At 45.0% G+C, this 19,423-nt stretch overlaps 1 protein-coding gene across 4 annotated transcripts in view; it reads left to right on the top strand.

Annotated features, from left to right (window-relative positions):
• The window catches only part of LOC110496267 (semaphorin-6D), a 101,856-nt gene that overhangs the window by 62,828 nt on the left and 19,605 nt on the right, over window positions 1-19,423 (top strand). For 3 of the 4 annotated variants that reach the window (XM_036952840.1, XM_036952841.1, XM_036952838.1), the window contains exons 4-12: window positions 9,482-9,696; window positions 11,359-11,473; window positions 11,685-11,742; window positions 12,319-12,375; window positions 12,569-12,670; window positions 14,304-14,394; window positions 14,732-14,854; window positions 16,641-16,729; window positions 18,799-19,016. In XM_036952840.1, coding sequence (XP_036808735.1) covers window positions 9,567-9,696; window positions 11,359-11,473; window positions 11,685-11,742; window positions 12,319-12,375; window positions 12,569-12,670; window positions 14,304-14,394; window positions 14,732-14,854; window positions 16,641-16,729; window positions 18,799-19,016 — 983 coding nt within the window. In that variant the 5' untranslated portion in view covers window positions 9,482-9,566. The remainder of the gene's footprint in view (window positions 1-9,481; window positions 9,697-11,358; window positions 11,474-11,684; window positions 11,743-12,318; window positions 12,376-12,568; window positions 12,671-14,303; window positions 14,395-14,731; window positions 14,855-16,640; window positions 16,730-18,798; window positions 19,017-19,423) is intronic. The other variant, XM_036952839.1, reaches the window with a different exon arrangement.

Below are 19,423 nucleotides of genomic sequence, written 5' to 3'. Positions count from 1 at the left end.
TTCATCTTTCGCCTCTTTTCTTTAGCCACCGTCGCTTATTGTTCAGCGTCCTTGATTTAATTGAGAATCTCTTTCAAACAGTTTAATAACAGCCTCTTGCCCTTCCCCTGTTTTCTCACTGACAATCGAATAGAATGACTTTGATGCGATTTGAAAACAGAGTACACCCCCCCCCCCCCCCCCCTTTTATTTCCAATGTGGAATTAATTGTCTCTTCCCCAAACAAAGTTAATAGAATCATAAAATGATAGCTCTGAATCATAGTGACTTGATCATTTCTTGAGCCCTGCTCTCTTAAAGCTGTATGTTCTTACATTTGCATGGAACACACTTTAGAGTTATGCCTCTAACTTGACCCTCTTGAGGGCAACCGGCACAGGCTTTCGACATATCAAACATATCAAATTAAAATAAACGTACCTCCTTCCTTCAGGCAACATTGGTTATTTCTTTCCGCTAGCTGTTCGTTTGATGCAACCCCCCCCCCCCCCCCCCCCCCCCCCTGTCCCCAAAGTGGTTCTGGCCTTGGAGTCGCCTGGGGAAATTCCATAGATGACGGCCAAGAGAGACGAGAAGGGCAGAAATAGAGTTTGCGGAGGGCAAAGGAATGCGACGTTAAGCCCACAGTGTGTGTTTCTAAGGGGCTTGATAACACAGGGCTTATGTTACCACTCCACCTCCCCTCTCACTGTACCCTATTGCCCAAAAGGCTACGCCCTCCGTGCCAGAGAGAGAATATGAATGGGAGTCATTGATTGATATGAATAGTGTTGTGTTGGTCAAGTTGCACACAGATGGACACGCGCGCGCACCATACGCATGCACGCCGATATACACACACCTTCACACAGCCAATGGATCCCCCATCCTTCATGAGCGATGGCTCTGCAGCTCTCTACTGCACACAGAGTAATGAGAACTTCAGGTCTGTGGAGCCCAGTGCATTTATCACATGCTCACACTTAATGGTCCCTCTGCCAAGGCTTAGCACCACGCCTGCAAGCCGCCCGCTACAAACAGGACTGTTTGTCTCCCCCGTCTCTCTACAGCTGTGTGGACGTGTTTGTGTGTGTGGTTGGGAGTGTACTCTCACTGTTGATTAACACTTTCTCGCTCTTTCTCCTGTGGTCTCTCTCCAAAGCACTGCTTTCTTTCCTCATTTCATCCATCTCTCCATCCCTCCCTCTCTCTCTCCCCTCTGTGTCTCTTTTCTAGGAGAGAAGGCTCTTTTGGTGTTTGTCCTTCAGCATGACACCAGGCAATGAAAGATGGCTGCTGGATTAGCTGTCATGATGAAAGCTTATCCCAGTTTTTCTCTCACGGTCCAGTGCCTTGTTTCAAGGCACTCTCTCTATGCTGAACAAAAATATAAATGCAACAATTTCAACGGTTTTACTGAGTTACATATAAGGAAATCGGTCAATATAAATAAATGAAATGGACCCTAATCTATGGATTTCACATGACTGGGCAGGGGTGCAGTCATGGGTGGGCCTGGGAGGGCATAAGCCCACCCACTGGGGAGCAATCAAGAGTTTTTCCCCGCAAAATGACTTTATTACAGATATAAACACTCAGTTTAGTCAGCTGTCCAGGTGGCTGGTCTCAGACGATCCCACAGGTGAAGAAGCTGGATGTGGAGGTCCTGGACTGGTGTGGTTACACGTGGTCTGCGGTTGTGAGGCGGGTTGGACGTACTGGCAAATTCTCTGCTTATGGTAGATAAATTAACATTCAATTCTCTGGCATCAACTCTGGTAGACATTTCTGCAAGTCAGCATTTTAATTGCACGCTCCCTCAACTTGAGACATCGTAGTATTGTGCTGTGACACAAAACTGCACATTTTAGTGGCCTTTTATTGTCCCCAGCACAAGGTGCACCTGTGTAATGATTGTGCTGTTTAATCAGCTTATTGATATGCCACACCTGTCCGGTGGATGGATTATCTTGGCAAAGGAGAAATACTAACAGGGATGTAAACACATTTGTGCACAACATTTGAGAGAAATAAGCTTTTTGTGCATACACCTCTCTCTGTGAAGGACTCTTAAGAGCAAGCATTCACACACAGTGAATTTCTTTGTTGTATATCAAGACAACTGAACAGAGATTTGTGTTATCTGTAGGCTGATCTCCACCAAATCCATTTTAGGCCTATTGAGCCAGAGGGATGATCTTGCTGAGGAACAGGCATTTTGACCTGGTTTTCCTCTCTCCTAGAAACCATTTGTGATAAGCAGCCTTTGTCTTGCCATGCGTTTCGGTTAATAACATGCCAGACGGTACCCTGTAATGTCTAAGGTGCCATTACAATGTAAGAGCATGCACAATGATTAAGTACTTCACCGTGGCGTAAAGCGTCAGGAAGCGAGTAGACGAGGTTGTGACATTTTACGGTGCCTAGCGCTGTATTCAAAATGGAGGGCTTCAAAAGTGCACAGATAGATCCCATTGATTCATAACCTGTGAATTTACATAGGCTGCGTTTAAAATGGAAAATCACTCGTACAAAGTGATCGATCTATTGTGTCAGGAGGATATCGGGAAGCGGTGAGCTCAGCTTTGTACCAAACCCTCACCTTTCTGCTTTACTACTTTATCCTGGAGGAAAGGATTCTCCAAAGCCTCTTTGTGGAAATACAGAACTCCAGACTCAGCAACGACTGGTCTTTGATTCCTTCATAACCCCCCCCCCCCCCCCCCCCTGCTCTCATCATTCTGTTAGATCAGTGGTCAGGCCGTTTCTCTATTTTAATTTGTGGCAAAAAGTTAATATGTGTCTTTTGAAACAATGTATTTTCTGTGCTTCCCTCTTTCATCTCATGTTTACTAGATTTGGTTTCTTTGTACTGTCTCCAATTTTTTGATAAACAAGGCTATTTATTATCATCTTTGTGACAGAACAGGCAAATACCTCTGTTGCCAAGCACAAAAACCTTCCGTTGTTAAGTGAGAAACACCAAGAAGCATGGCTGAGAGGGGAGAAACTGAGAAAATATGCATTTACAATCACTCAGTGTTTGTTTGAGCTTTGAGTGTTTATGAAAAACAGGGCGAGACAGGGAGAGAATGGGAGAAACCGATAGACCCGGTGAGAAAATAAAAACAAAGCCCTGTTGAGAAAAACAAAGAAATGGAGACCAAGGGAGAAAAACAAAGCAGGCGCACAAGACAAGACACAGACCTCACATTATCCTAAAACGATCCTGTCTGGGCCTGGCGGTTTCTGGTGTGCGTGGTAGAGCTGACGCTGTGATGCTCAGAGGAAAACGCTGGCACTCATCTTCAAAAGGCCTCCTAATGATCCCTGAGGGCTGTGAGAGGAAATGGAGGAATGAGCACAAAATGAGCCGCAGCCCACCAAAGCCGCTGACCACTGGGATATTCCCAGGTCGCGCCAGGGTTCCGTGACGGATCTTGTTTCTGCCGCCAAAGCCGATACTTGGATTTTGCCGGGTGGGTGGCGAGTGGCTAGGAAGAGATTGGCAGCTGACTTGCATAGCAAAGGGGCTAGCCGTGTCCCATGGATCATCAGAGCCCGGGGAAAGAGCAGTGCAAGACACACACACACAATTGAATACTGAGCTGTAACGCACACAGCTGCCAACTCCATCAATTCATACACGGCCACTGATCAAGCTTCATTCAGAAAGGTTACTCAAGTTCAACACGAGCAATGGCCAGTACCATCTAATCAGTAATCCTGTGGAAAAAAATATATGTTTTGTTTTACATAGAACACGCAGCCATTGATGTGTGCTACGGACAACATTGATTTCTCTGAGCCCAAACATCGTGCTCGTAAGCAGAAACGCATGCAATGCCACCAGTTATTTTAATGACCACTCGTAACGCAACTGACGATGTGCATTTAGATGACATCAGAGGGCATGTGCATTTAGATGACATCAGAGGGCATGTGCACTTGATTTGTTTCATTTTCAGGCTCAGGTTCGTTCAACCCATCGTAAAACGGACCCATGCAGTGTAGAAATGTTCAACCTGATTTTTATATGCCTGGATCTTTCAGTCAATATATCAATGCCACACTTGCTTTTTGGTGCACTTGGGGTTTACAGGTCCCAGTACAGTTGTAAAAGTGTATTTGAATGGTTGCCAAGCTCCACACACACATACAGCTCTTATTTGCTGTGTGCGTGTTTGATCAGCCCTGAGTGTGATATGTTAGTGCTTGCCTCAGATTGTTTCACTGATAATATTCTCAACTGTTCACAGGGCATTATGCTAATTTAGCGAAATGTTTCGACGTGCCCGCACATACAGGACGAGATAAGATTACTTGAAATCTTTGGGAACAGACTTAAACTCCTCTTCAGACTCTGCAAATACTGGAAATATAAGTTGAAAGTACAGCACTAGTTCTGTGTCATCAAGCTCCATTTCCTATTTGATGATGAAATGGTAGTAGATCATCATAGAGTCCACATACTCCGTAAGAGTTTGTTGCTAACATCGTCATGCCATTGCTATCCTTCCTGTCCCTTCATTCATGCTCTATGCCAGTTGATCTGGCCGTTCCAAGGCACATTTTTTTTGTTGCCTTCAACACACCCTGTCTCTGATCATCTGTGAGCCACGGTGTCTGCCAAGGTTCCGTAAAGTTCAGCCATGTTAGCGGCCACCAGCACCATTAGGGGCCAACCACCGCTTTTCACGGAACCTTTAGGCTGTTGAAAGATTTCCTTGGACAGGGACTGCCCACCACAAGGAACTAGAGGCAAGGGAAATCCACCGGTAGGTATTAGAAGATTACGTTGTCTTGTCACATGACACTGAGATTTGAATTTCCGCTTCATCCCAACTATTACTTCGTGAAAAAAACATTTATGTTGATCAGTGGTTGGAACAGAACTGAAAACCGGAAAATGACTAAATTGTTTGAGGAACAAAAGTGGTCTATACTGTTCTGGAGTAGAACCGTTATTTTAAAAGCATGGGAATCGGTTAAAAATGTTTTATCTTCCGGGCATTTATTTTTTATAGTCCCACAAAAAACATCTACGAAATGCCTATGCTAAACCCTCTGTCACCAAAAAACATGTTAACTGCCAGCCGGAAATCTTTGCTAGTGTGTGTATGCTACCTGCATGGATAAATGGATACACTTTTTAAATGCTAGTTAAGGATGCTATAGTTATTACGTTTCACATTGGATTTATTAACTACAAAAAGGTAAAATTATTTTTAATGATGTTGCCGCTCTGCACACACAAGCGTGTTAGCTAGCTAAGCCTCCTCCACCCTATCTCGCTCTCTCCTCACCCGCATTTTTTTTTTGCAACCGGAGCTGTACACTTGTGTGTCCATCACACATATAAACAACTAGGCTGTAGCTTACCCGCTTCATAGCAAGCTGCTCTATCCGCACTGATTGGTGAAGTAATTTAATGTAAAAAATATATATATATATTTGAGGTTTAAAAAGGAACAGAAAGCAATGATATTAAGCCAATTGAAAGCCAATGATTACTTTTAAGCCTCAAGATGGTCCTTCCAACCAGTGACAGGTATGCTGTTTACGGTACCCTCTAGCTGTCCCTCTCCCAGTTAAGATTACATACTTAAGCCCTGATCACCACAAATCGGCTGTAAGATTTACCTTACGCATGTAGCTTTTCCGCAAGGTCTATAAGCCAATATTGGCAAAGCCCCCCTTTATCCTTCCATTGCTCCTGCATTGTAAAAACATTTCACCCCCTCAACTCACTACAACCTAGAGTTCCCAGAAATTGTGTTACAAGATGCATTTTTCCCCAAGTCCACTCAAGCAGTGAAGAGTTAGTCTTGGTGTTGTACTTACAGAACCTCGTTGTGGACCCTCTAGGTGTAGAAAGCATTGCGTGTCCCGAGGGGACTGTGTTTACGCTAGCTTAGATACGTGGGTTGTTCTCGAGCGTTTGTAGCGTTAGAAAAACTGCAGCTGAGGAATGAATAGCGATTAAGTAGGTACGTGGGAAATGAATGTTGGCTGTCCTAGCAGGGAGTCATCTAATGCAGTATGAAATGACACACCCGCCAGTGGCAAGCAAGTCAAATAGGAAGACTGCCTGTACCGAACCAAGTTTATTTTTGCCGGATGCATAGTTCAAACTCGTCTCTTCCGCTCTCTAACAGACTCACAAATGCTGTGAATCCTTCGTGTAGGGTTGTAAAGATGATGCCTTCCTCTACTATACATTTTTTGCCCTTGACTTCAAACCAGGGGTAACCCCCAGCCTTCGCAGTAACATGGGACGCAAATGAGAGGTTATTAAGCAATTCACTTAACTCTAAGTCTCTAGATCTAATAACAAACATGAGGGCAGCGACCCGTGTTGTAGTCTGTAGATTGAAGACTCTCTTGTTTGTCCGTAGGTCATTGTAACCCTTTTCAACCATGGCACCGGTGTAGTCTGTGGGAAACGATCCTTTATATATTCCCCAATTCCGTAGTTTTCTCACAGAGCCCGAGTACAGTCCAAAATAAATAAAAAAAATAAGAGTGAGGAAAAAGTTGGACTGGTCTCTCGATATAAATGGCACTCTGAGGATCCACATTGACACAAACCAAATGTGCAGAGGAGGTTTTGGAACTATGTAGTACATAACAGAGATTATGTGTTTAGGTAATTGTGGTGTAGAAACTGGCGGACGCGTGTGGAGTGATTTTCATGGACCGTAATCAGTCTCAGCTGAAGTGAGGTTTTCCCCGATCGCTCCAAAACCTCAGGCGTGCGCCGGTGACCGCAGAGAGAGGGTTGAGAAGTTAAACTGTACGGTGACTGACACCCACGCCTCTGGTGGAATTTTAGGGGGAGAGCTAGATCTCTTCTTTTAAAGCCTGAACATCTTTCTAGAATAGTTCATTCCTGCAGTTGTTCTCCTTTCCATTTAGGTGAGCTGTCTTCTTGCTTGAACAGAAGAACCTCAAGTTACACTCCCCTCATGTATTTAGTCAGTGAAGCTAACAATGTGACTTTATACTCCAACATTTATACTCGCGGCAGTGCAGAATGTCACTATTTTATTTGAGGGTATTTTCATACATACCTGTTTTACCGTTTTAGGAATGAAACCACTTTATGTATCTAGTGTCCCCATTTGTCATAAATATTTGGACAAATTGACTTAGTGTGTTAAAGTAATCAAAAGTTGCGAGTTTGATCCCATATTCTACATCAAGCTTGTGATTCTACAGACTCCAGACTCCAGGATGCCAGTTACTATTGAGAAAACAACCCAAAACACAACCAAAACAAACTGCAAATGGATCCAACGAGTCTGTAGAGTCACAAGGTTGATGTAGTCACTGCGTGCTAAGAATATGGGACCAAAACCTAAACATTTGATTGGATTTTTACATGTCTGGTGACTGGTCTTTATACATTTACAACACTTAGCATAGCAAACGGAGGCAAACCTCTTAAATCAATCCAAGATGGCTTCAGTCGCCTCCTGTTGCGGTTTCATACAGTACTTTTGATCTTTTGCCTCTTGACAGGAAATGTCCCCCACGGTTGTGACTACCACAACTCAGGCAGGCGCCACCACAATAGAGAACAAGTTGAAGAGTTAGAGTGAGTTTTTGTCTCCGGGGTCGTTGTCTCCCAGCTGGGAGCTCTTAGCAGCGCCGTAACAACCACTCTATTGGAGAAGATGGGAATGCATGTTCTCACTTTTAGCTCCTCAACTCACTAGTGAGTTAAGCTGAAGGTGGACTGAAAGCAGCTGGGCCTTGGCGCACAGTCATACAATATGACCTTGGTTTTCCCAGAAAAAAATATACATTGTTTCATTTGTTCTATTATGTTGTTCTGGAAACCAACCTTCCATACTGTACAGTTACAACATTACCCGTTTTCATGTGTCGTGCTGATTATGCTAGTCAGTGGGGGAAGTTTTGAACTCTTCCCCTCTTTGTGTAATATGATCACAAAAATTACCTCAGACTTTCCAATGTTATTTCCTCCAAACATTGATTGAATGACAACACAGGTTGCCTCATTCATGTATCTTAGAGGAGCAGTAGGTTGTGCGTGTCTGAGTGGGTGTAATCCTTTAGAGTAGAGGCTACCGCGAGCCACAACGTAAACACGACTAGACGCTAATGCTAATCCTTATCATTTATAGAGGGGGGGGCATGACTGGCTGACCTCGCGGCTAAGCACAGCACCTGCACGGAATCTAAACTAGGATGGCGTAGGCTAATTGATATTGATGGCGAGAGCTCCTGTTTGTTGACTTTGGAAGGGCAGTTAGTTAGCGCGGCAAGCTAACATCCTGTCTCTAACATAGCGTTTCCCAAACTCGGTCCTCAAGACCCCAAGGGGTGCTCATTTTGGTTACACGGCTGATTCAAATGATCAAGGCTTGATTATTTTTTAATCAGCTGTGTAGTGCTTGGGCAAAAACAATAAACATGCCCCCCTTGGGTTCCTGAGGACCGAGTGTTGGAAACCCTGCTTTAGCGAGTCAGTGGAGAGAGTCAGAGCGAGTCCAGAGGGTCAGGATTTTAGAATGTTAACCTAGTAATGTATGATGATGTAGTAAATCTAGATCTTGCTCTGTGCAATCCACTTGGTTTATCAACTTGATGCAGCCGTTTACAATGTGAAACGTTTCCTGTGAGCTAATGTGGGACATTATAAAATGAGTCAAACAACTTCAATGAAACAATATTAATTGACTCGTTCAAAATGTCGATCGACACGTCTCTATGGTCCATTGGACTGATCTGTATTGTATCTCAGACAGAATGACCTTTTCCCGCCAGCGGCTCCCTCTTGTCATCGCTCTGGCTGTGTGTGTTAGCGCTGTATGTTAGTACTCTAAGAGGCAGATGTTGAAGTTGGCAGCCGTTAAGACCATCTGGGTTCCAGCTCGGACCGTTCGTTCCTCATTGATATCGTTTTGACGAAAGCAGACAGCCTGAAGTCGGTCATTAATATTTCTGACCAAAACTGTCTGGTGTCAGTCTGACCTTGGAGAGAGAAAAAAAAAATGTATTCGTGATTATTAGTGTTTAACGTTTAGTTTTAGGAGTTTCTGGACTGCTGCCGGTGTCATGTGTTGATAGACCAGAACATGGAGACAATCACGTGAAACAATTGTCCTGTGATTTTTTTATTGTTGTGCATTTCTTTCAAATATTGTAATGAAGAATACATTTTGTTATGCTCGCAGATTTGTGTTGCCATTAGATGCCATCAGGCTATGATGAATCATAACTGTAGCTTTTTGTTTAGATAATACAAGCAAAAATGCCTCTTGTCCTGAAATTGTATCATTCAATTAATAGACATCGGCTCCTGAGTAAATGTTCTTTAAATCAAATCGATTTAAGTTGAGCAATTACAGATTTTGCATGACATGTCCGTCTCTGCTGCATGATCTGTGAAATCGTGTGTGTGCGTTCTATGGCCCCTTTTCGTCTGACTGAACTTAATTCCTCTCTTCTCTGTCCATATTTCCCTCCGCAGACAGGGCTCCCTTGGATCGGAGCCCCACACCATGACTTGCTGAAGCCGTCTTTGCTGCTACCCAACCCCCTTCTCCTCATTCAAGATGGTCCCTCCGAAACGGATGAGGAGGCGTCTCCTGCTGGCAGCCCTCGCACTCACTTCCTGTCTACTGTCCGCCATGGCCACGCCCTTCCCCAAGGACCTGGAGCCAATCAACGTTGTCGGATGGGAGCGTGAGTAGCCCCACCAGCTCCCTGATTGGCTTAGAGTGATTTAAAAGGGCAAGTGGTGCCATGTTGCATATTTTTCCTCTGTGATATAAGGGGATTAATTTAGTAGCACGGGACTGGTGGTTAGTGCACTAATATGATGTGACATATAAATCTACCCCAGAGTTAGGGGAGGAAGATTGCTGTGATATTTGTCACCAGCAGCACGCAAGGAACCGATACCCTATTTGCATGGCCTAAGGCTGGCTCAGAGCCCTAATGCTACCTTGTTAATACATTGATGAGCCGAAGTCAGGCTGTGGAGTTGTTCTGCACGAGAGATGAGTGTGGAGGGATGGTCTTGTGCAAATTAAACACAAGATTAGATTAACCAAAGATGTGCACTCAAAATGGCCATCATTGGATTTTGAGTGGGTGTTGGGCACAGTTTTCCCACAGTTCTCTAACTATACGTGGGGTCTATCGGCTCCAGGAGGTGTGGTTTACATGGGAGTTAATGAGCAGGACAGGTTCTATACATTATTGGTGTGAGAAAGGTGGATAAAGAGAGGCGAAGGAGAAAGTGTCGCTGAGGGGCTGTCATTGGGAGAGTGGCATTAGAAAGGAGTTGGTTTGCGCGGTCAACAGCTTCAAATCGCGGAAAGAGAGAGGGCAAAAAGAACGAGAGGGAGTGTAGTGCGCTTCCAGTATGCACAAATCAACGTTGAGGAGAAATGCTGAACATTTCCGACCGAGATCAGCTCTTATTTGCCGGATGTAGTAGCCTGACGCACCTTGAAACCGATTTGACTACGGATATATCTCCTGACATATTGGACAGTGTAAATGACAGCATCAGACCTATCTACACAAACTGGGAGTGAGAGTGGACTTCTCAAGGGCATTTTGTTTAGTGTTAGAGCATATTCGACTCTTCACCCCGCGTGTTGCGGGTTGGCGTCGTCTTTGCCATCGACGAAATGCCAACAGTCTTATCATTTAATGAACACTTCTGCCTCGTCATCATATTTGCTGTTGTGTTGTCCAAACAAAGCCTTTCGACAGAAGTTTAATCTTACGGCTACAGTATGTGCTTTAATAATTGCCATTTATGCAAATGACTTGCGCCAGAACTAGAGTAGCAGACACTTTATCTTGGCTCACTCATCCCGAGCCAAATAAACTATGGATCTATCAAACCTTCATCTACCCTTCAGCAGGGTTGTGTTCATTAGGCACCAAACGGAAGAAAACGGACAATAAAAACAGGGATTTGTCCAATAAGAAATGCTCATGTTTTCAAAAAATGTTATGTTCCGTGCCTTAATGAACAAGACTCAGGACTGGACTGGACTGGACACAAATGGCGAGAGCGGGGACTAGCAGAGGTTTCTGTTCATTACCTTCCCTCCAGTCTGACCTTTAGAAACAAGCAGGGCTCCTGAACCTGGATCCAGTCCACAGAAAGAATAGGACATGACTAGAATGGAAAGAGTCTGACCAGAGAGTGACTGGTTTAGTTTAGCTACGTCATATCCGTTTATTGCCACTAGCAACTGAAAAATCCAACAAATACTACATTATTAAAGATTTAAATACCATAGCAGTTGGGGTCATGAATTGGAAAAATCTTTATGTATGGGATAATTCAGCCATTCTTTATATTATCATTTTCTCTCTTTGTAGACTCCTACCTATGCCCAGGGTTCCAGGGGCTGGTGTCGGACAATGACACAGCCAGACTAGGCCTGGACTTCCAGAGGATGCTGAGGATCAATCACATACTCTACATTGCTGCCAGGTCAGTCAGCCAATCCACTGCCTCCGTTCTGGTCCACATGTTAACAATCGCAACCAATTAAACGTCACCAGACTAACCAGTCCCGGGTCTGTTTCCCGGACACTGTAGCATTTTCAATGGAGAATCCGGGAAACCGACCCTTGGTTTGGCCTTATATTTATGAGACTGTAACAGCACACCCTGACACTAAATCTTAGTCTTTACCCCGCAGGGACCATGTCTTTGCAGTTAACCTGACCACAGCTGGTGACGACTTCGTCCCCCAGCTGGTAAGTTACGTGAATCAAACAGTCAATCAAACCTCACATGGCTATGCAAGATGGAATACAACGTAAAAAACTAAAGGGGAAATAACATGGCCATGTGGTTTATTACGGCACACGTTTGATCTGCTTTTTCTCTTCTAACCACAAAGTACCCATAATTTATTTGCAACATCAATAATATTTGTTTGTAGAAGTACCACAGCCTGGCCCCTAGTGAGTTTCCCTCACTAATGGACTTGCCTGCAAACAATGGCCCTCAGCTTGGCTGCTCCCCCAGCTACCTCCCCCTCTGTTTGACATGAAAGACCACAGTGGAGAACCCTCGAGCGTAACCCCAATATGGCAGAGGTCCAGTAGTTATACCCAGAAGCCCCTTTTCATATCAGCTTTCCAGAATCCCCCGCTGTTGACGGGGCGGCGAAGTCGAGCGACGCTCTCGGCGGGCAGACCCCAAAGGTCACAGAGAGGCCTCTGACAGGCTATGGCCACACGAGCACATTCTGTGATTGCGTCCGGTCTCTTTTATTTAACTCTGGGTGTGGTGTCATATTAAGTCCCCACCCCTTTCATGTATTGCAGAAGCTCACATGGAGGTCCAAGGATGTGGCCAAGTGTACCGTGAGGGGTAGAAACAGTGTGAGTATCGATCACCATGTTCCTTGTGTGTCTACTTTGAGGTCAGGAGAGAAACTCTCCCTAGCAACATAAGTGCACCCTATAACATAATTGGATGGTTTCAAGGCTCCATAATTGTATTTGTGAATTGTTGTGATACCTAGTAATGCCTGAGTGCTATTTTAACTATCTATCCTGTGTTTTTCTTTTCCAGGATGAGTGCTACAACTATGTCAAAGTGCTGGTACCGCGGAACGATGAGACCCTGTTTGCTTGCGGCACCAATGCCTTCAACCCCACCTGCCGCAACTACAAGGTGTGTGTGAGTGAGAGTCTAGGTGGGGATGTGTGCTGTTCATTTCTTTCTTTCATCAAACCTTTAGATTCTAGAGAGCCATGATTGACGTTTGTTAATGTCACTCCAATTAGAAGGCTGTGATTGCTGATTTGCGGGCATGCAGAGACAACGAAGCTAGTCATTATCACAATGCCACAATTTGAGTCTTCGTTCACCCCCTTTTTTTTTTGCTAAGCCTTTTGTGTGTTCAGTCCTCTTGCATTGACAAGGTATAATTGCTACCTGGGCAGTCGGTTTGCACTTCGAAATGATGTCAATGTAGACTGACTTAGTTTTCATCACTCATTACTTTAAAAAAATAATAGTCAGCGCCATGCTTAATTTTTCACTACTTTTTACAATATGGCCGTAAGAATTCATCTGTTTATTTTTATAAAATACAACTGGCATACATAACATAGTGAGATTGTTGAAAAGCCAAGAAAGATGACTTGTCTTGTCATTTAGCATTAGAAACTAGAGGTAATTACAGCTCATTGAAGGCAGTGAGGTGAAGCCAATCAGACAGATGTTGTTTTGTTTTCCCTAGCACTGTGTGTGTGTCTGTGTGTGTGTGTGTGTGTGTGTGTGTGTGTGCGCGCACTCCTGCTCCTGCTTTGCCACAAATAGGAGACTGTCCCCAGAGGGACTGGAGGGGCAGCCAGATCATTTATGAGTGCCAGCAAGGGGCTGAGCAACCACAGTCGTGCCAGCAAGGGGCTGAGCAACCACAGTCGTGCTAGCAAGGGGCTGAGCAACCACAGTCGTGCTAGCAAGGGGCTGAGCAACCACAGCCGTGCTAGCAAGGGGCTGAGCAACCACAGCCTTGCTAGCAAGGGGCTGAGCAACCACAGCCGTGCTAGCAAGGGGCTGAGCAACCACAGCCGTGCTAGCAAGGGGCTGAGCAACCACAGCCGTGCTAGCAAGGGGCTGAGCAACCACAGCCGTGCTAGCAAGGGGCTGATCAACCACAGCCGTGCTAGCAAGGGGCTGAGCAACCACAGCCGTGCCAGCAAGGGGCTGAGCAACCACAGCCGTGCCAGCAAGGGGCTGAGCAACCACAGCCGTGCCAGCAAGGGGCTGAGCAACCACAGCCGTGCCAGCAAGGGGCTGAGCAACCACAGCCGTGCCAGCAAGGGGCTGAGCAACCACAGCCGTGCCAGCAAGGGGCTGAGCAAACACAGCCGTGCCAGCAAGGGGCTGAGCAAACACAGCCGTGCCAGCAAGGGGCTGAGCAACCACAGCCGTGCCAGCAAGGGGCTGAGCAACCACAGCCGTGCCAGCAAGGGGCTGAGCAACCACAGCCGTGCCAGCAAGGGGCTGAGCAACAACAGCCGTGCCAGCAAGGGGCTGAGCAACCACAGCCGTGCCAGCAAGGGGCTGAGCAACCACAGCCGTGCCAGCAAGGGGCTGAGCAACCACAGCCGTGCCAGCAAGGGGCTGAGCAACCACAGCCGTGCCAGCAAGGGGCTGAGCAACCACAGCCGTGCTAGCAATTCCACTAATGTTGCAAAGGAAGTATTGGGGTTAAGGGGTTTGTGTAGTGCTAGTTTCAGTCCAGGCCCTAGGCCATAACGGCGACAGAGAACTAAGTTTCTTCTCGCTCACACAGATGACCACCCTGGAGCAGGTTGGCGAAGAGGTGTTGGGTCAGGCGCGCTGTCCCTTCGAGTCGGGCCAATCCAACCTTGGCCTCTTTGCTGGTGAGTGGCTGAATTGATACATTTAGAGTTTGAAATGTCAATGTTTTGCCCATAGTCCATTAGCAATAAAATGTTGTCCAAAGCCTAAGTGTTAGGCCTTTTAGGTAGGTCAAGACGGAAGCCTAGTTTTATGGCTAAATCGATTAGTCATAAAAAATCTGAGCATTCTTATAGCATAAATGTAAGTGTTTCATATATGAATTGGTAAATAGATATGACATGGACTTGTCTTTTATATAAAGCTTAATCATTTTAATTGTATTGTCTTACTATGACTTGCTTTTTTTTATACTATCTTATTAATTGCTATATTTACTATACTCACTTTATTTTCTAGGTGGTGATTTCTACTCTGCCACCATGACCGACTTCCTGGCCAGCGACGCTGTCATCTACCGTAGTCTTGGCGACGACAGCCCCGTCCTGCGGACCGTCAAGTACGACTCCAAGTGGCTCCGAGGTCGGTCACGTGAATGTCGTGTCTGTCATTGTCCTGGTTGGGGGTGTGTCGATTTTTCAGCCCAGTACCAGAACACCCATTTTAACTCACCACTGCATCATCAAGTCCTTACATACCCAGCCATCACAATGTCTTGAGACCTGTCTTAGCAAATGACGACACGTCTCTATAAACACGTATTGGAAATACCAAGACATTTTTTATAATTTGTTGTTTTCATTTTTTTAAATTCCATTATAAATACTAATCCCTCACTCTACGACTTTCGTGCACATCCATAGCCCCAATTGTGATGGACACCAAATCAAAGTAATCAAGATTTATTGACCAAAAATAAAAATTTTAGAAGCAACAAAATAACTGTAGCTGAAGGTGGCATAGAGCTCCAAACAACACCTGTCTTCAAGCCTTTACAGCCAGAGATAGTCTTCTCTTGTTTGGGGATCTCAGAGATGCTCTTCCTTAATCTGTAAGAAAATCAAATGTAATTAGGTATCATTAGGTACCCCGCTATTTTCTTGTACCTTATTTATGAACAGCTCACCTGAAGCGTAAAGCCCCATCGTCCAGGAGGTCTTACCGTTTGACACCAGATAGGACGCCAGCTTTTTCTATGTCCAGTCTGAAAATAGAATTAATCAGTTAAGCACTCCTGTTCCCATGGGAAGAAGTGACCGTTGCGTGTGTCCTGGTCCTTTTTTTTTTGCAATGCGGTGTTCTCACTTGTATTTGCTGGGTGACCGCTTACCTTCATTTAGTTGGGTGGCTGACATGTCTTCCATCCTCGTATCCTCACAAAAGAGACATGGGCCGTGTCCATTACACAATGACTACCAAAGCACATGTGAAAACAAGAAAGCAGATGCAAGCATCCGTCATAACGTACCTCGTCAGCCTAACCATGCATGAAGGTCACTATAAGTCCAGTCTACTCTGCAGCACGTGAGGTTGGCAGGGCTGATCAATAAAACAAGAAAAATCTATTTATTTGGGAGATGTTATTTAATGTAACATTTTGATGTAGTCTCTGTTTAATAAAACTGCACAGGAAAGACCAGAATTAGTCGCCCTGTTAAGGAGAGTAGGTCAGTTTTGTCTTGAGACATCTTAAGGTGATCGGTGGTGATGATCATCGAGGTTGAGACCTTTGACGTGATCCCGTCCCCTCTTTGTGCTCCCCCATGGACTCCATTGGGCAACTGAAAAAAAGAGATATGCATGAATTTAGAGATTTAACTATACTTGCTAGCTAATGACAGTTGTTAGCTCGCTAACCAGAGTCTGCACAATATCACATTTGGTAGTGCCAAAACAAGATGTCTAACATATTTCTTCATATTGAGTAAATATTATTTTGGCTAACGTACATTACATATTAAAATGCTTTGCTTGCTTTCCTCAAGTTGAAAAAAAACTACCATTTGAGTCTTATATCAACTGTCAGTAGAATGTTCCATGAATTTGAAATGTTAAACATTCCAAAATAAAGACTATATAAAGACTAAATATTTTACATTAGTGTCTTGAGATATGTCTTGACACCCATAACATGTCTGGAGAGATGGCATTGAGAGTTTCTTAAGACGTCTCAAGACGAAGGTGATGGCTGGGTATGTAATTAGTTGGATCTGGTGTTAGTACAGGGTTGGCGCAAATGCCTGAACAGCAAGGACTCCATCTCCGGCAGATACAGATAATCCCCAGAAAATGATGACTCCCCATAATGACTTTCATTCGATCTCACCTCTCACTTCTCCCCTCTTGTTGTGTCTGCTTGCCTCCCCAGAGCCCCATTTCCACCATGCGATCGAGTATGGGAATTATGTCTACTTCTTCCTCAGTGAGATTGCAGTGGAGTACACCACCCTGGGCAAGGTAAAAGGGTGTCAGTGATAGAACCACAAATGTATGTACAGTCGTGGCCAAAAGTTCTGAGAATGACGCAAATATTAATTTTCACAAAGCCTGCTGTCTCAGTTTGTATGATGGCAATTTGCATATACTCCAGAACGTTATGAAGAGTGATCAGATGAATTACAATTAATTGCAAAGTCCCTCTTTGCCATGCAAATTAACTGAATCCCCGCAAAAACATTTGCAGCGCATTTCAGCCCTGCCACACAAGGACCAGCTGACATCATGTCAGTGATTCTCTCATTAACACAGGTGTAAGTGTTGACGACGACAAGGCTGGAGATCACTCTGTCATGCTGATTGAGTTCGAATAACAGACTGGAAGCTTCAAAAGGAGGGCGGTGCATGGAATCTTTGTTCTTCCTCTCAGCCATGGTTACCGCAAGGAAACACGTGCCGTCATCATTGCTTTGCACAAAAAGGGCTTCACAGGCAAGGATATTGCTGCCAGTAAGATTGCATCTAAATCAACCTTTTATCGGATCATCAAGAACTTCAGGGAGAGCGGTTCAATTGTTGTGAAGAAGGCTTCAGGGTGCCCAAGAAAGTTCATCAAGCGCCAGGACTGTCTCCTAAAGTTGATTCAGCTGCGGGATCGGGCCACCACCAGTACAGAGCTTCCTCAGGAATGGCAGCAGGCAGGTGTGAGTGCATCTGCACGCACAGTGAGGCGAAGACTTTTGGAGGATGGCCTGGTGTCAAGAAGGGCAGCAAAGGAGCCACTTCTCTCCAGGAAAAACATCAGGGACAGACTGATATTCTGCAAAAGGTACAGGGATTGGACTGCTGAGGACTGGGGTAAAGTAATTGTCTCTGAATCCCCATTACGATTGTTTGGGGCATCCGGAAAAAAGCTTGTCCGGAGAAGACAAGGTGAGCGCTACCATCAGTCCTGTGTCATGCCAACAGTAAAGCATCCTGAGACCATTCATGTGTGGGGTTGCTTATCAACCAAGGGAGTGAGCTCACTCACAATTTTGCCTAAGAACACAGCCATGAATAAAGAATGGTACCAACACATCCTCCGAGAGCAACTTTTCCCAACCATCCAGGAACAGTTTGGTGACGAACAATGCCTTTTCCAGCATAAGGCAAAAGTGATAACTAAGTGGCTCAGGGAACAAAACATCGATATTTTGGGTCCATGGCCAGGAAACTCCCCAGACCTTAATCCCATTGAGAACTTGTGGTCAATCCTCAAGAGGCGGGTGGACAAACATAAACCCACACATTCTGACAAACTCCAAGCATGGATTATGCAAGAATGGGCTGACAGTCAGGATGTGGCCCAGAAGTTAATTGACAGCATTCCAGGGTGGATTGCAGAAGTCTTGAAATAGAAGGGTCAACACTGCAGATATTGACTCTTTGCATCAACTTCATGTAATTGTCAATAAAAGCCTTTGACACATATGAAATGCTTGTAATTATACTTCAGTATTCCATAGTAACATCTGACAAAAATATCTAAAGACACTGAAGCAGCAAACTTTGAAAATTTATATTTGTGTCATTCTCAAAACTTTTGGCCACGACTCTAATGTATGGACTGTGTTCTTCAGCTCTGTCCATTAGAGCAAGACGTGAGAATGTACTATGTTCCCTTATCAGATGTATCAAGACAAGCTGAGATGGGTGATCGATTCATTGTGAAAAATTAAAGCCACCATTATGGTCGGACATAGGAGATTAACTATAATGACAGGTCTGTAGCCTTCTGGACCAGATCCACTGAGCTATCATGAATGGGAAATGTGACATCCATCTGTGGGAGTTAGTCTGGTGTAACCAGCGGGTTGCTCCCAGGTGAGGGCAAGTTGAAAATGAAATGGTAACTGCTGGTGACAGAATCTCAAGTACCCGCTACTACCGGTGTGCCCTTCAGCAAGGCACTTGTTAACCCCAGACAGCTAGAACTGTGGCTGCTTCAAGCCTCTCAAGTCCCATGTCTCAGGGGGTCAGGAGAAGAGCGCCAAGGATAATAAAGCACTATTCTGTGATATTTAATTATTTTCTGGTTCGGCTCCAAGGTGGTGTTCTCTCGTGTGGCGCGGGTGTGTAAGAACGACAACGGCGGCTCTCCTCGGGTGCTGGAGCGCTACTGGACCTCCTTCCTGAAGGCGCGGCTCAACTGCTCGGTGCCCGGCGACTCCTTCTTCTACTTCGACGTGCTGCAGTCACTCACCAACGTGCTGCAGATCAACCAGCGCCCCGCAGTGGTGGGAGTGTTCACTACGCAAGCTAACAGGTTAGCCTAGCGATCAAGAAAGTAGTGGTGAATGAATGCTAAAGGACTGGGCACTAGTCCATCAAAGCCAATATCCATACGTTTCCTATACCCCTTTCATACAGACATAATTCCTACTATTTTACTATGGATTCTCCCTTTTACCTGCTATTTTGTATATCTGAAAGGGGTCGGGGGGTAAAAAAAAAAACACGGACAAATAAAACCCACCTAAAGATCAAGTAATGTAACCAACATACAGGTATCGGGTCTGTGTGATTTGTTCTCTGCTTTATTAAAGGTAAATTCGTTAACACTTCCATTGTTCAACACCTCCCTAATTTGAAATGCAAAAACAGCCCCCGTGTACGGCTGGGCGAAATGGCCTAAAAATAATTGTTTATCTTTTTTTCAAACCTAACGGCGAT

Source organism: Oncorhynchus mykiss, chromosome 18, assembly GCF_013265735.2.
Source record: "Oncorhynchus mykiss isolate Arlee chromosome 18, USDA_OmykA_1.1, whole genome shotgun sequence".
NCBI classification, from domain to species: domain Eukaryota; kingdom Metazoa; phylum Chordata; class Actinopteri; order Salmoniformes; family Salmonidae; genus Oncorhynchus; species Oncorhynchus mykiss.
The sequence above is the reverse complement of the archived record's forward strand: the minus strand, read 5'-3'. Positions and strand labels throughout refer to the sequence as shown.